This window comes from Numida meleagris, chromosome 3 (assembly GCF_002078875.1).
Source record: "Numida meleagris isolate 19003 breed g44 Domestic line chromosome 3, NumMel1.0, whole genome shotgun sequence".
In the NCBI taxonomy this organism is placed as follows: domain Eukaryota; kingdom Metazoa; phylum Chordata; class Aves; order Galliformes; family Numididae; genus Numida; species Numida meleagris.
The window spans coordinates 78173976-78186287 of NC_034411.1; the positions used below are offsets into that span (position 1 = coordinate 78173976).

At 39.5% G+C, this 12312-nt stretch overlaps 1 protein-coding gene across 4 annotated transcripts in view; it reads left to right on the top strand.

Moving 5' to 3' along the window:
- Positions 1-10295, top strand: part of UBE3D (ubiquitin protein ligase E3D) — a 76183-nt gene extending 65888 nt beyond the window's left edge. For all 4 annotated transcript variants that reach the window (XR_002436827.1, XR_002436826.1, XR_002436825.1 and 1 more), the window contains one exon: positions 9865-10295. Coding sequence is in view for 1 of the 4 variants with exons in the window: in XM_021391611.1 (XP_021247286.1) it covers positions 9865-9885 (21 nt within the window). In the remaining 3 variants the exon portion in view is untranslated. The remainder of the gene's footprint in view (positions 1-9864) is intronic.

A 12312-nucleotide genomic window follows, 5' to 3' on the forward strand; every position in this document is an offset into this window, starting at 1 on the left:
GTTATTGTGACTAAAGACACTGTTAGACTTTTTACAGCTCACAGATAACTAGTATTGGATTCTATTTTAGAGTTGTATTTCAAATGATGCCCACTTAGGTGGCCCTATTTGGTCCCTCTGGAATTTGGTACAGCATGCATGGTTCTAGGTCGTGAAAATAATTCTACACATTTCTCTGTCTAGACCTTTCTTTTAAAAGATGTAGTCAGACTGTGCTTTTTTCTTTTCCTCATTGCCTGAATACTGTAAGAGCTGCAGTTGCTGGATCCTATAGCAGGAAATATGCCACTCTTTTCCCTTTGTGGGGAAGATGCATCTATGCTTTGGCATGGATGATACTGGTCACTTCGCACTGGTTCTGAAGAGTGCAAAGAAACCTTTGTGTTTCACAGAGAACTGCAAAAACCCAGCAGACCCTTAGATTGAAATGACTTCCAGGAATCTGACCTGAAGCAAACGATGCTGTATGTTTGGAGGTGTGGAATGGCTGGCTATGCATTAGGGTGCAGGTCTTGGAAAGGCTGGCAAACAGTCTTCCTGCAGTCAACCTTCTGCAACACCTTTTGGTCGTTTTTAGAGTCTGCATCATGTGCTCCAGTTTGGTTTGCCAAGGGTTGATCTCTCCATGTATGTCTAGTTTTAGGATATAACTGACATGCTGCAAATTTACACAGCAGCTTGCAGTCCCTTGTTCATGTTGCTTTAACCTGTGTCTCCCAACTGCCCGTTCATGAGGGTGCTTAAACAAACATCTTTTCTACAGCAGTTTTAACCAGTTCATGCAGAAAAGCACACGCTGCTGCTTGGATTGCCTGCTTAGCTCAGGTTTGATTTTCAGCATAGTAATTGCTATAGTAAAAAATGAACATCATCCAGTGCTAAGAAAATCCTAAATTCTGTGGGTTTTGTATCCTAGTTGGATTTGAATCATTAACTGGTCTGCAGTATTAGTACTAAGTTCCATCCTCTACTGTGGTTTGCATTCAAGAGAGAAACTGTATTTAAGGCTAACAAAGGTAAATAATATTGCTGTTTCTGCATCTGTAATAAATGCTGGGTAGTAGTAATGTCTGGAGCAGAAATAAAAGTAATACAGGCTACTGAAGAAGGCTTGGGAAAAGACAAAGCTGTGAATTTTCAGATCTTCTCATATCGAGATGTAAAGAAAAAAAAGGTGAAGAACACTGACCACTTAACGCACATATGTACACAAAATATTTTATTTTCATGCAAAGAACTACTTGATGTAGGAAAAAAAGATTGATTGTCATCATAGACACTAAAATGTACAGAGGTTTATTTTCCGCTCTTTTTTTTGCAGCTGCTTATAGATTTCCCTCTAAGATTGCCCTCTCTTGGGCAAGTTTCAGCATGCAACTGTCATGTTAGCTAAAAGCCTGCAGTGCACATGCGTAGCCTAGGACTTCACGGGAATTTCTTGTGTTTTGTTCTTCATTTATCTTTGTCACAAATCAAGTCTTCATTCATATAAGAAATTAATACTTTTAGGAGGGATTAGGTGAAAGAATGTGTGCTGATTTACACATGAGCGTATTTTGTAAATCTTGAGGGGGCATTACCAGATTGAGAAATCATATTTAAAAAATAAATCCGTACTTTGGTTACAATTCTTTTTCAAAAAAAAAAAAAAAAAAAAAAAAAAAAATTGAATTTAATGAATCTAGTTCCATTTCTGTTTGGTTGTTCTATTTTAGTTTTTTTCCGTTTTGGACAGAAGAAGAAAGTAATTTCTCAAGGTGACATTCTCCTAATAAGTTTCTTTCTGCAGTGAAGACTCACACCACGTGCCTTTCACACCACACATGAGTTGAATTGCCCTTCCCCAGTCTTATCCTAGCAGTACTGGGGAATTTGGCTGTTTAGATGATAGGTATACTGAAGCAATGGGCACAAACTGGAACACAGGAGGTTCCCTCTGAACACCAGGAAGCAAATTCTGTGCTGTGTGGGTGACTGAACACTGGCACAGGTTGTCCAGAGGCTGTGTAGTCTCCTCTTTAGAGCTCTTCAGAAGCTTCCTGGACATGGACCTGGTCACCCTGCTCTGGGTGACTCTGCTTGGGCAGGGATTGGATCAGGTGGACCTAAAGGTCTCTCCCTACCTTGGCCATTCTGGGATTCTGTGAAGCCAAGTTTTCCCCAGCTTTTGTTGCTACCAGTGTTTCTTTGTACTTCTGTTGTGCACTGACAAGAAATACGTTTCTCATAAGACCTCAGAGCTGCTTGAAACTGCTTCTTTTTAAGATAGAAAATTCTTTGCAGATATATTCTAAAGGAATAGGACTAGCAATAGGACTAGAGGAAATAGCCTCAAGTTGCGTTAGGGGAGGTTCAGGCTGGGTATTAGGAAAACTTTCTTCTCGGAAGGAGGGGTGAGGCATTGGAATGTGTTACCCGGGGAGGTGGTGGAACCATCCCTTGAGATGTTCAAGAAACGTGTAGATGTACTAAGGGACATGATTTAATGGGGAAATATTGGTGGCAGGTGGACGGTTGGACTGGATGATCTTGGAGGTCTTTTCCAACCATGGTGGAAACCTAGAACTTCCTTGCAGTAAAAGAGATGAGAATCCTTCACAAAACGTCCTTCACACTCAAATCTGGGCCCTGTATATGTCAGTGGCTCAGACTGCAAAACTGTGTTTCCACGTTTCCTTTCCCTGCATCCCAATTTGCAAGGTTTTAGCTTGTCAGGATAACAATCTTACAGCTTCTGCTTCTGTTGGCCCTATTGCCATGACCACATAGTTTTGTGCAGCACAATGCTGCCGTGTTTTGGTTGTGAGAGCATTCTGGATATATTTTATGTAGTGTCTGTCTCCAGTAAAATTCTGGCATAATGTCAAGTTGTGAGGGCCTTTATACTGGTGCTAGATTTTACAGCTTCTTATTTGAGGAAATATTTGATACTTAGTTTGTCCAAGTGTATCTTTTCAGTCAATTATTTTAGTGACCTTTTACAGAGAGTCATATCCCTTTGTTGATACTTTCATTTTAAATTGTTTGTTTTCATTGTAAAGCATTTAAGAATTACCAGCTTAGGGGCGTAGGGTTCTGCTGCTGTGAGGACAGATTGATTCTTCAGATTGCTGAGTCCAGAAATGCCAGGGAAGGGAAACTGTATAAAACACATCTTTATGCTCAGATGCATATTCAAAACCAGACATCTCACTTCATGGCATTTAAAGCAGTTTTCCTATCTGAGAGGACCTGAAACAATCATTTTTGAGAGGTTGTGATAAGTGGCTGTGGAGGAGATTTTAGAGTAGTCAACTGTGCATACACGACATAAGAGCATCTGGCGTAAGAGAAGCAGGCACACAGTGACTTAATGCTCAGCTCTCACCCTCAGAGCCTAGAATGTTGAGAAAAGAGAATGAAACATCAGTGTAAATGAGGGCAACTTGGTAGCTGGAGTATAGGTGGGGAGCTTGCAGTCTGCTAGAGGCCATCTTGAGGCGACTAAGCCCTACACTGTCAAGATAGTAGCATCTCTGGCTCCTGTGGTGTTCTCCTTCTGTTTTTTTCCTCCTAGATTTGAGTTTTAAAATGCCTTTGTTCTTCCCAGGAGCCCCCTCAGATACGTAGGGATAATATGTAACAGCTTGGTAGCATTCGGTCTAGAAAAAACAGCTGCTTTTTTATGGATCCTTTTTATGGATCTGTAAATTTAGTAGGAGGGGGTGCAAATATAGCAATTAATGTGCTCTCAAATCTTGTTGTCAAGTCTCTGCTTCGTGCCCAGTCATTCAAACTGGTGTCAAAATGTAATTGTAGAACAGGTATTTGCGCGCTCAGTCCCCAATCTCCCTAGATGGTGAGAATCAATATGTAAACTATGTGTTGTAGACAGGCAGACAAATTCTTAAGTTTTAGTGTAATTATAATAATCAGTCATTGCCTGTGGCTGCTAATCCACAAAGAGCTGGTAACAGCTATCAGATGTAGCAGCTTCTGGTGGTGCTGCAGATAAACACTGTTGTGTCTTCCAGAAAGCAGTGTTCTTTTGACTGCTTCTGTCTCTTGTTAGCAGGTGTGGGAACACCAAACTTAAAATTTTGAGTTGAGTTTCCCAGAAACCAGATGTTTATAGAGCTGTGGCTGAGGCATGATATGGGTGCTTTAATCCTCCCACTCTTTGATCCATCTTTCTTTTACAGCACTGAGATGAATCAGACAGGATAATAGCTTTCTCTACACGCTTATGCATGTTATTGTTGTAGTTGTACTGCTGTGTTATTAAAAACAGGGTTTTTTGAGTATGTGTAGACTCAGTTGTACTCACAAATGTGTTTATTTCACTCTTTCTGATTCTTGTTTCAAGATAGGCGTGTATCCTATGCACAGGGCATCTTGATTGTAACTGTAATTGCAGCCACCCAAGCAGTTGCATTAGCTGTAATAATGGAGGCTTAAACCATAACACTTAGCGCTAGCTTTTGTGGCAGTACAAATCTGTCTGTGAATTAGGCTTTGGTCTGAGGCTTTGAGCGTGTGTTATCTTCCAAATCCAGCTGCACCTGTGGAAGAAAACGCTATTCTCAGCTTTTCACTGTTGTTCCAAGTAGAGCTTAGTCTCCCCTGTGGTCTGACAGCAGAATTGTCTCTGTGGGCCCTCCCTTTCTTGTTTCTAGGATAAATCACCGAGGTTAGCACAGACCAGAGTTTAGCTTACCAGCCCAATTTTACCAAGCGCTGAATAGAAAGCTTGAAATGGTATTTTGCAGGGAGAGGAGAACTGCAGCAGAGGGATACTGAACCTGTGAAGTTAATTGCTTCCACCAGCACATCTGGATCTAGGAATAGAGATCTGCCCACTTCTTCTCAAGAAAGATTTTCAGTTCCTGTGCATATGTGAATGGAATGGTGTTACCTGTCAATTTTGAGTGGTAATGAATACAGCATTTGATGTTGATTACAGGCCGTAGCTTCATTGGCATATAGTAAAAGTTTCATCTGCAGTCTTTCAGTCGCACTTGATTTCCTGTGCAGGACCAAAGCATGGGAATTTATTTATGTCCAGATTATCTGCCTGCTGCTGGTAAGATTTAAGGTAGCCATATAAGTTGCCTTCTAAAACGAACTCCCATGTTATGAACCGTGTGTGGTAGTGTTTGAAAATGAGTCTAATGTTCAAAAAAAAAAACAATTAGCATAAAATGTATTTTTATACATTTAATGCTCAGACTTGAGCCTGGTGGTAGCCTTTTTTTCTTCGGTGTGCAGCGGAAAAGCAAAAACAGAAGTCATATTTCAGGAAGCTCTCTTAGGTGTAGCAGGTTATTTTCTTCTGAAACTGAAGCATTTGTAACTACTTTCTTCTCACTATTTTCCTTCATAATTACATAGGAGTAGAGAAGTTCAAGAGCTGCTCTGAAAGTAATGCCTCCTGTTTTATTATGTTGGCCCACAATGTCAGAGGCAGATGTTGGTGGTATGGCAGTAGAGGTTGAACCTTCCCACCAATTTTCCATTACATGTTGTTGCTGTCTGACATGGAAATACAGATGAAGCAAGAGTGTGTCAGTGAATTTCTCCATGCAGAAAAAATTGCACCCTTTACTTTTATCAACGCTTGCATAATGTTTATGGAGACCAAACAGTGGATTTGTGCACAGTGAGGCAGTGGGTGGTATGTTTCAGCAGTGGCAACAGTGGGTTACCTCCAGTGGTGCCGATAGTGATGAGTGTGGCATGCAAACTCTTGTTCATTGCTGGCAAAAAATGCACAGCTAATGATGGAGATTTCGCTGAAAAATAGTGTTTTATAGCTGAGAGTTTGTTCTATCCAATAGTGTTGTTATGCTCTTTGTAGCTGTTGTACTTTCCATGGAAATAAAGAGGAGTTATCACTTTTGGAGTGACGTACGTACAGATCCCTCTCTTAGACTGAAGAGAAATTCTGTTGTATATCTTACTACCTACTTTGTTTAATTATTGGAAGAGACATAGGTGTTAGAAATTGTGTCCTCAACTTTGAAGGCATACAAAGGGATCTTTTTTTATGCACAATTCACTTGGTTTCTTTCTTCTAAAGGGAATACCAACGTAAGAACAGTTTTAAACTTGTGTGAGATTGAACTACTTTTCCTTTGCTTAGCTGAGAAAATACCTTTCTTCAGTTGCTGCATATCCTCCGTCTATTGTCAGCTCCACAAAACAGATTGTATGCACTGGATTTGCAGATTGCATTTCTTTAAGATTTATTGTTTTGCTGCCTCTAGTCACGCTTCTCCTTCTCTTACACCAGTCATCTGCTTTGCCTGTTTGCCCAGTGTTACCATTTTGGGTAGAGCAGATTTCTTTCCAGCAGCTTTTGCCATCTGGAACTGTTGTCTTTTATCTCCTTAGTTCATCAGGACTCCAGAGCTTTTCAAATATTTTCTGAAGTTATAACTTTTTTATTTCACCTGTTACTCCACAGGATTTGATTCAGTGACTGGATGCCTCATTCAGTACTGAATGCCTTTGGCCCACTGTTGATTTCTGTGAGATTTTTATCATACTAAGTCAGGAAATTTCTTTGATGAAATGCTCCATAAAATTTAATGTTATGAGAAAGATTCAGAACAACTGAAACTTGTAGACCTGTATCTACCTTCTCCCTACTGAGAAAAGAACATTGCCAGCCTCTGTTTTGGTAGCTTTCAGCCTGTTGTAGCGTTTGACCATGTAAGAGCATACTGTCAAGTTGCTTTTCCCAAATTCTCAGCATCATTCCCATGTAGTACGGAGAATGCTTAAGCTTGATATTTTGCATTTTCCTGGGAAAGCTGAGAGAGCACAGTTTTGAAAACCGAACATCTTAGCTCCCACTTGCCCAACCCATAGGTTCATAATTTTGAAGTCAGTGTACAGTGCCAGACTGTGTTATGTAGAAATCAAAATGTGTCTGGAATAACAGTTATGATAAAGGGAGTATTTTACATGCTTCATATTGAACTTTGGCTAAGGAAGAACTTTGTAAGTTATTTAGCTTAGGTTGTTTTTGTCCTTGAACATCTTCATGAGTTGCAGGTGATTTCCATGAGTTAGCCCATTTTTTGTCAGCTCTGTGAACTTTATGGATGATCTAAAGTGCTTTTTTTTTTTTTGCAAACATTGATATTAAACATAAATGCAGACACTGACAAATGATTCCTTTTCACATTTTTCATTTTATTGGGCATTTCACTTTCTTGGGCAGTAGGGGAGCCTAGGGGTTCAGGAAAACATTTTGTTGCAAATAATATTCTCAGAGGAGTGAATAAGTGCACTTGATACATTATAAAATATACCACGTCATCAAATTAAATAACTATATCCATTCTAACGATACCTCAAAAACATGTACAAAAAGATCCTGTAGTCTTGGGCTAGAAAAAAAAAACTGCTTGAAGTTTTATATGTCATGTATTAAAATGTTTATTGTTTTTCTAGATTTTTAAAAAAATATTTTTATTTTTTCAACTTTTTTCTTCTCTTGTGGTTTAACTCAGCAGGCAGCTCACTCCCCCCCCCCAGTGGTTCCACCACACCATGAAGGTGGTGGCTCTTCCCTGCCAAGTGTCTGGCCCAGCCCCAGGCAGGCTTCCATCACTCATCAACAACCAAAACATCATTGTGCTATTAATGTTGTTTTGACTGAAAGCAGGACATCTTCCTTGAAATGCAAGGACAAATTTATGGCCCTGTCAAACTCAGTGTGAGTTTTGCCTATGACTTAATGCAGTCCAGGAGTTCCTTCCTAGTCTGTGTTACTTATGACTTCTCTGCATAGGTAGGAATTTACATTTAATTACATATCTGTCTCTGTTCATTTGAGTGACTAGATTATGAGGAAGGTGACAGGCACATTGGTTCTTCATATGTGTTGTGTCTTTGAGGTTGGGAATCTTTGCCTAGTAGATAAATTTCCATACAGGATGAGCAGTTTCAAGCCTTTACAACAACCCTTGGTTGAGCTGACAGAAATGTTTGTGCCGGAGCAGCTTCCTGTTGGAAAGTGCTGAGTAAACTGAATGAAAACGCACAGTGGGAATGTGTCAATGTGATGAGATTTTCCTGGGAAACTCAGTAGACTTCCACTCTGGCCAGCTGGCTACGTACTGGCTAGCTTTGTCTCCAGGCATTTCTGAAAATTTATGTTCTACATGAAAATCCTTTTCTCTGAATTTTAGTTCCAGTTTGGAAGACCAAAATGACTTAGAGATGTGGAAGCCTTTGTGGCTCTCTATTGTCCCATCTCTGTAAATAAACCCTTCTATGTAGTAACATTGCGGCTTTCTCAGAGGGTGCTGCTGGGATTGTTGGAGTAAAAAAAAAAAAGCTATTCAGGAAGTGATGTGATTTGATTTTTACCGTTCTAACCAAGAATTTCTATTACTGTATCCTATTCACACCTTGTAATCATGTTATTTTAGATGTGAATCCTTTGTATGAATGATTTTCTGAGAAGCCTCTTAGATATGTTCAAACTTGCTTGATTTTTTGCATCCTCTGTAGCAGACATACAGTTCTCTCTTAAACTCTCTTTGGCCATAGGATGATTTTGTTTTTACTTTGTTTACCCTCCGTTCTAAATGCTTGATGATATTTTACACTTTAATTCAGGTCCTTCTGGCTGATCATGCTTCCTATATTGCTTATTTACAGTATCAAGTAGACTGGTTATTGACTGTCAGTTCAGAGAATCCAAAGTGATAACTAATTTCTTCCCTTAAATGAGTGCAGTTGAAAAGCTCTTGGAAGAAAATAAGTGTCTCAATTTTTTTTTCCTTCTGTGTTTTTGTGGTGTGGAAGAAACAGGTTATGTTTTCAGGAGTCAGTTGTGTAATGTCACTTTTTTTTTCGGTCCTCACAGGGTGGTATCTGTCCCATCTTTTTTTTCAGTCCTTATGATCAGCAAGATGTGGTGCTTGTTCCTAGTTCAATATCTGAAGCAATCTCCTTGTCAGATGAGAATCCTGGCATATGATTCTGTCTGCAGTCAGCTAACTACTTTCTAAGTCAGTATCTTGATAGTTCTCAAAAAGGCTAAATAGAAACAAAACCCAGCAAGGGAAACTGCTGTGTGCTTGTGATCAAGCACAAATGAATTAGGAATCCAGAAATCCTTAGGAGATTTTGCATTTTTTAGATCATCTTTCCTCTAAATAGATGGTAGACAAAGGAATCCACTTGGCATGCTAAAAAGAGGAGGTAGCTCATTTGCTATCTTCTAATTCATAGAAAAATGTTTGTCTTCTCAGAACTCTCTTGGGTAGGATTTTTTTATATATGTAAAGATAAAAGCTTTGAGTTGGTTCCTGGTCATTTTAAAATCCAAGGTATTTTTTGATTGACTTAAGGTGATTAGTGGATGGCATTGTTCAAACAAGGTAGTATTGGTGGCAAAGTAGGGAATATATCAAGTTTAGTCTAAGCTAGTTTCAGAATGCTAACAAATAGCCTTTCTACGGAGACAAGATAGATGCCTTGTGATTTGTTATTCTGGGAGGAAAAAAAGTTTTTGATATGTAAGCAGAAAAATACGTCTATTTGGATTTCCTTTAAAGGGGTACAGACCAGGGAGTCTGTGTCATTCTTATTTAAACAGGGAAACTTCTGCTATTGATTTAGTTCAGCACAAGTGCAGTGCATCATCAAAAAAGAGTAAGTTTGGAAACTTTGCGGAGACAAATGTTAGGCAAAAAAAATGGTGGGGAAAGTAACCACCTTCTAGTATATCATCTTCTTTCTCATCAGACTGGTGGTTTTGGTTTTATGTGAAAAGATTATGATAATATGTAATTTCAATGAAACATTTTTTTTAACTTGCAGTGCTGAGGCTAACCACAGTTCTGTTTTTGCTTCCTTTTACAGGTTGCCTTTCTGAAGATGTGAAGAACTCATGTACCTATGTGGAAAACTCTTTTCAAATTCACTTCCAGCAGACATGTACAGAAAACTTCCAGTGGCGTGACAACTGAAAGAAAATCCACAGGCAATATAAAGCAAAATAAGCTATGGCCGATGTTATTCTTTCTATCTGGGTGTGATTCAAAGGCAAAGACAGAGTTAGCTTTTACATCCAGTGCATTCTTAGATGTCACTGTTAAGACTTGTCACATCCAGCTGGGCTGAGTTCTAAGTAGTCAATTCTACCTTTATCAGACACTATTGGTAGTCCTAAGTAAATTGGCAGCAAAGAGGGGTTCTGAAATATTAGGGATGCTGAACTGTGTTCTGTCCTTTCTTTGCTCTAATAAAGTTAGAAGGCCAACTTTAAAATATAAAATCTAGTTTTTGTCAAAGTTGTTTGTTTATCATGTATATTATTTCTGCATTAATGTTTACCTTCCTTCTTGTGAGTGAAAAAAAGGTCATGTTTTTGTTACTACAGCTCATATAATATTTTGTGAAACTGATAATGTTTTGGAGAATCAAGGTTTTGTGGTTGTTTGGAATAATTGTTCCTTCAGCTTCAAAGAAGGGTATGCACATGAGGGCTGGCTTTGCAGAAACTGCCAGAAATGAAAGATTATTGTAGCAAGGTAGTACAGCTTCCCTGAATTGTCCATCTGTGCTCTGCGTGTTTACCTGCCTTTCACAGGGGTGACGGGGTTTTTTCATTGGACACAGAATCTGTTTCCATTTTTGTTTTTGGAGTGAGTTGCTTGATTTCTGTGACTACCCAGAATATGACTGAGCAGTTTGCAGACAGAAGACATTCATATTGCACAGAAATACTCCAACTTTAAAGTCTTTCCCAGTCTGTTTAAATGACCCCTGTTATGGTTCTGCAAATACAGAGCTATCTTAGGTCAGAAGATATGTGTGCTTTTGGGGTTAAGTCTGTCAAATCCTACTTCATTTGCTACTGTGGCCGTAAAGAGTAAATCTGACATTAGTACTGTGGTTACAGAATGACGGGTGTAGACACTTCATCAGGAGTGTTTGGGGACAAGGAAAAGCCTGCTGGAGATGAAGTACTAGAAACATGCATCAGCCCTGTCCTGCCATGACCCTGCTGTGGCAGTGCTGCAGTTGGCTTAGAAAGCAAATGCTGAGGGAGCACCATGCCCAGCATTGTACACTGATAATACTGAGCCTTTTAGGAGCTTGCCTCCTGCCTACATATACTTAAAGCTTCCCCCTTCTTTTTTTTTTTTTTTCTTTACCTTGTGCGTTGGTGTACAGGGTCTGGCTGGGATGGAGTTAACAGCCTTTGTAGCAGCCGTGCTGCGGTTTGGATTTGTGGCTCCAACAGTGCAGGTAACGCGCTGCTGTTCTGACTGCTGCTGAAGAGTGTTTGCGCAGCACCAAGTCTGGACCTTTTTATTTCCCTATCTGCCCATACCTTCCCTCAGTGAACAGACTGAGGGTGAGCAGGAAGCTGGGAGAGAACACAGCAGGGACAGGTGGTCTCAGCTGGCCTTGGGGTTTGGGTACATCTGCAACTTTCTTACCTTTAAAACATGTAGGCAAACACCATGCAGATGGAAAACTGCTCCGAACAGGAGCTGGCTACCAGCTGGGTTTTTTTGTTGTTTTGTTTTGTTTTTTTTTTTTAGAAAACATTTGATCCTGCTTATTGCTTCTTCCATTTCCCCATTGTTTTGTATCTGTTACGCTGCATTTTTTTCATGACAGAAAGTATCTTTATTTTGCTTTCTGTAGTGTCAAGCTTAGCCTTAGTCTTAAAGCCATAATAATAAATCAACTATGACGTTAAGAAGTTCCCACTCACATTAACTGAGATAGATGCGCTTCCTCTACTAACATGCAGTTTCCAAACAGTGTAAGGCAACAAGAAGCTATTTAAAATGTCAGCTTTAATTCTTACATGCTGTCAAGTTATAAAGATTGCTATTGGTGTGGTGTGCAAAACACTCCTCCTATCTGTCAGACCAGGTGTGTTCTCCATTAGCACCAATGGACAACAATATTGTTCCTATCATTAGCCGGCCAAGTGTAGAGCTTGTTACCTTCTTTAAACAAACTTGACCATTATAATGAACTGGGATAGCTAAGCCGTCATACCAAATTAAGTCCCAGTGTGGTTATTTTATCTCCAAAATTAGGGTGACTTTCTAGTTTAGTTTAAATCACCTTCAATGTAGGCTAGGATACACTGAAAAATGTCCACAAAAGGATTGACACAGGGAGCTGTGCTGGTCTTGTGCTGTGAGCTGAAGGGCAAGTTCTGCCTTGCCTCTTTTACACTTTTTTACACAGAAAACTTTGTAGATACAAGGAACAGCTTTAATTAAAATTTACAATAGATGTTTTTGCACTGAATTCAGGATTTAAATGCAAATGTGTTTCAGT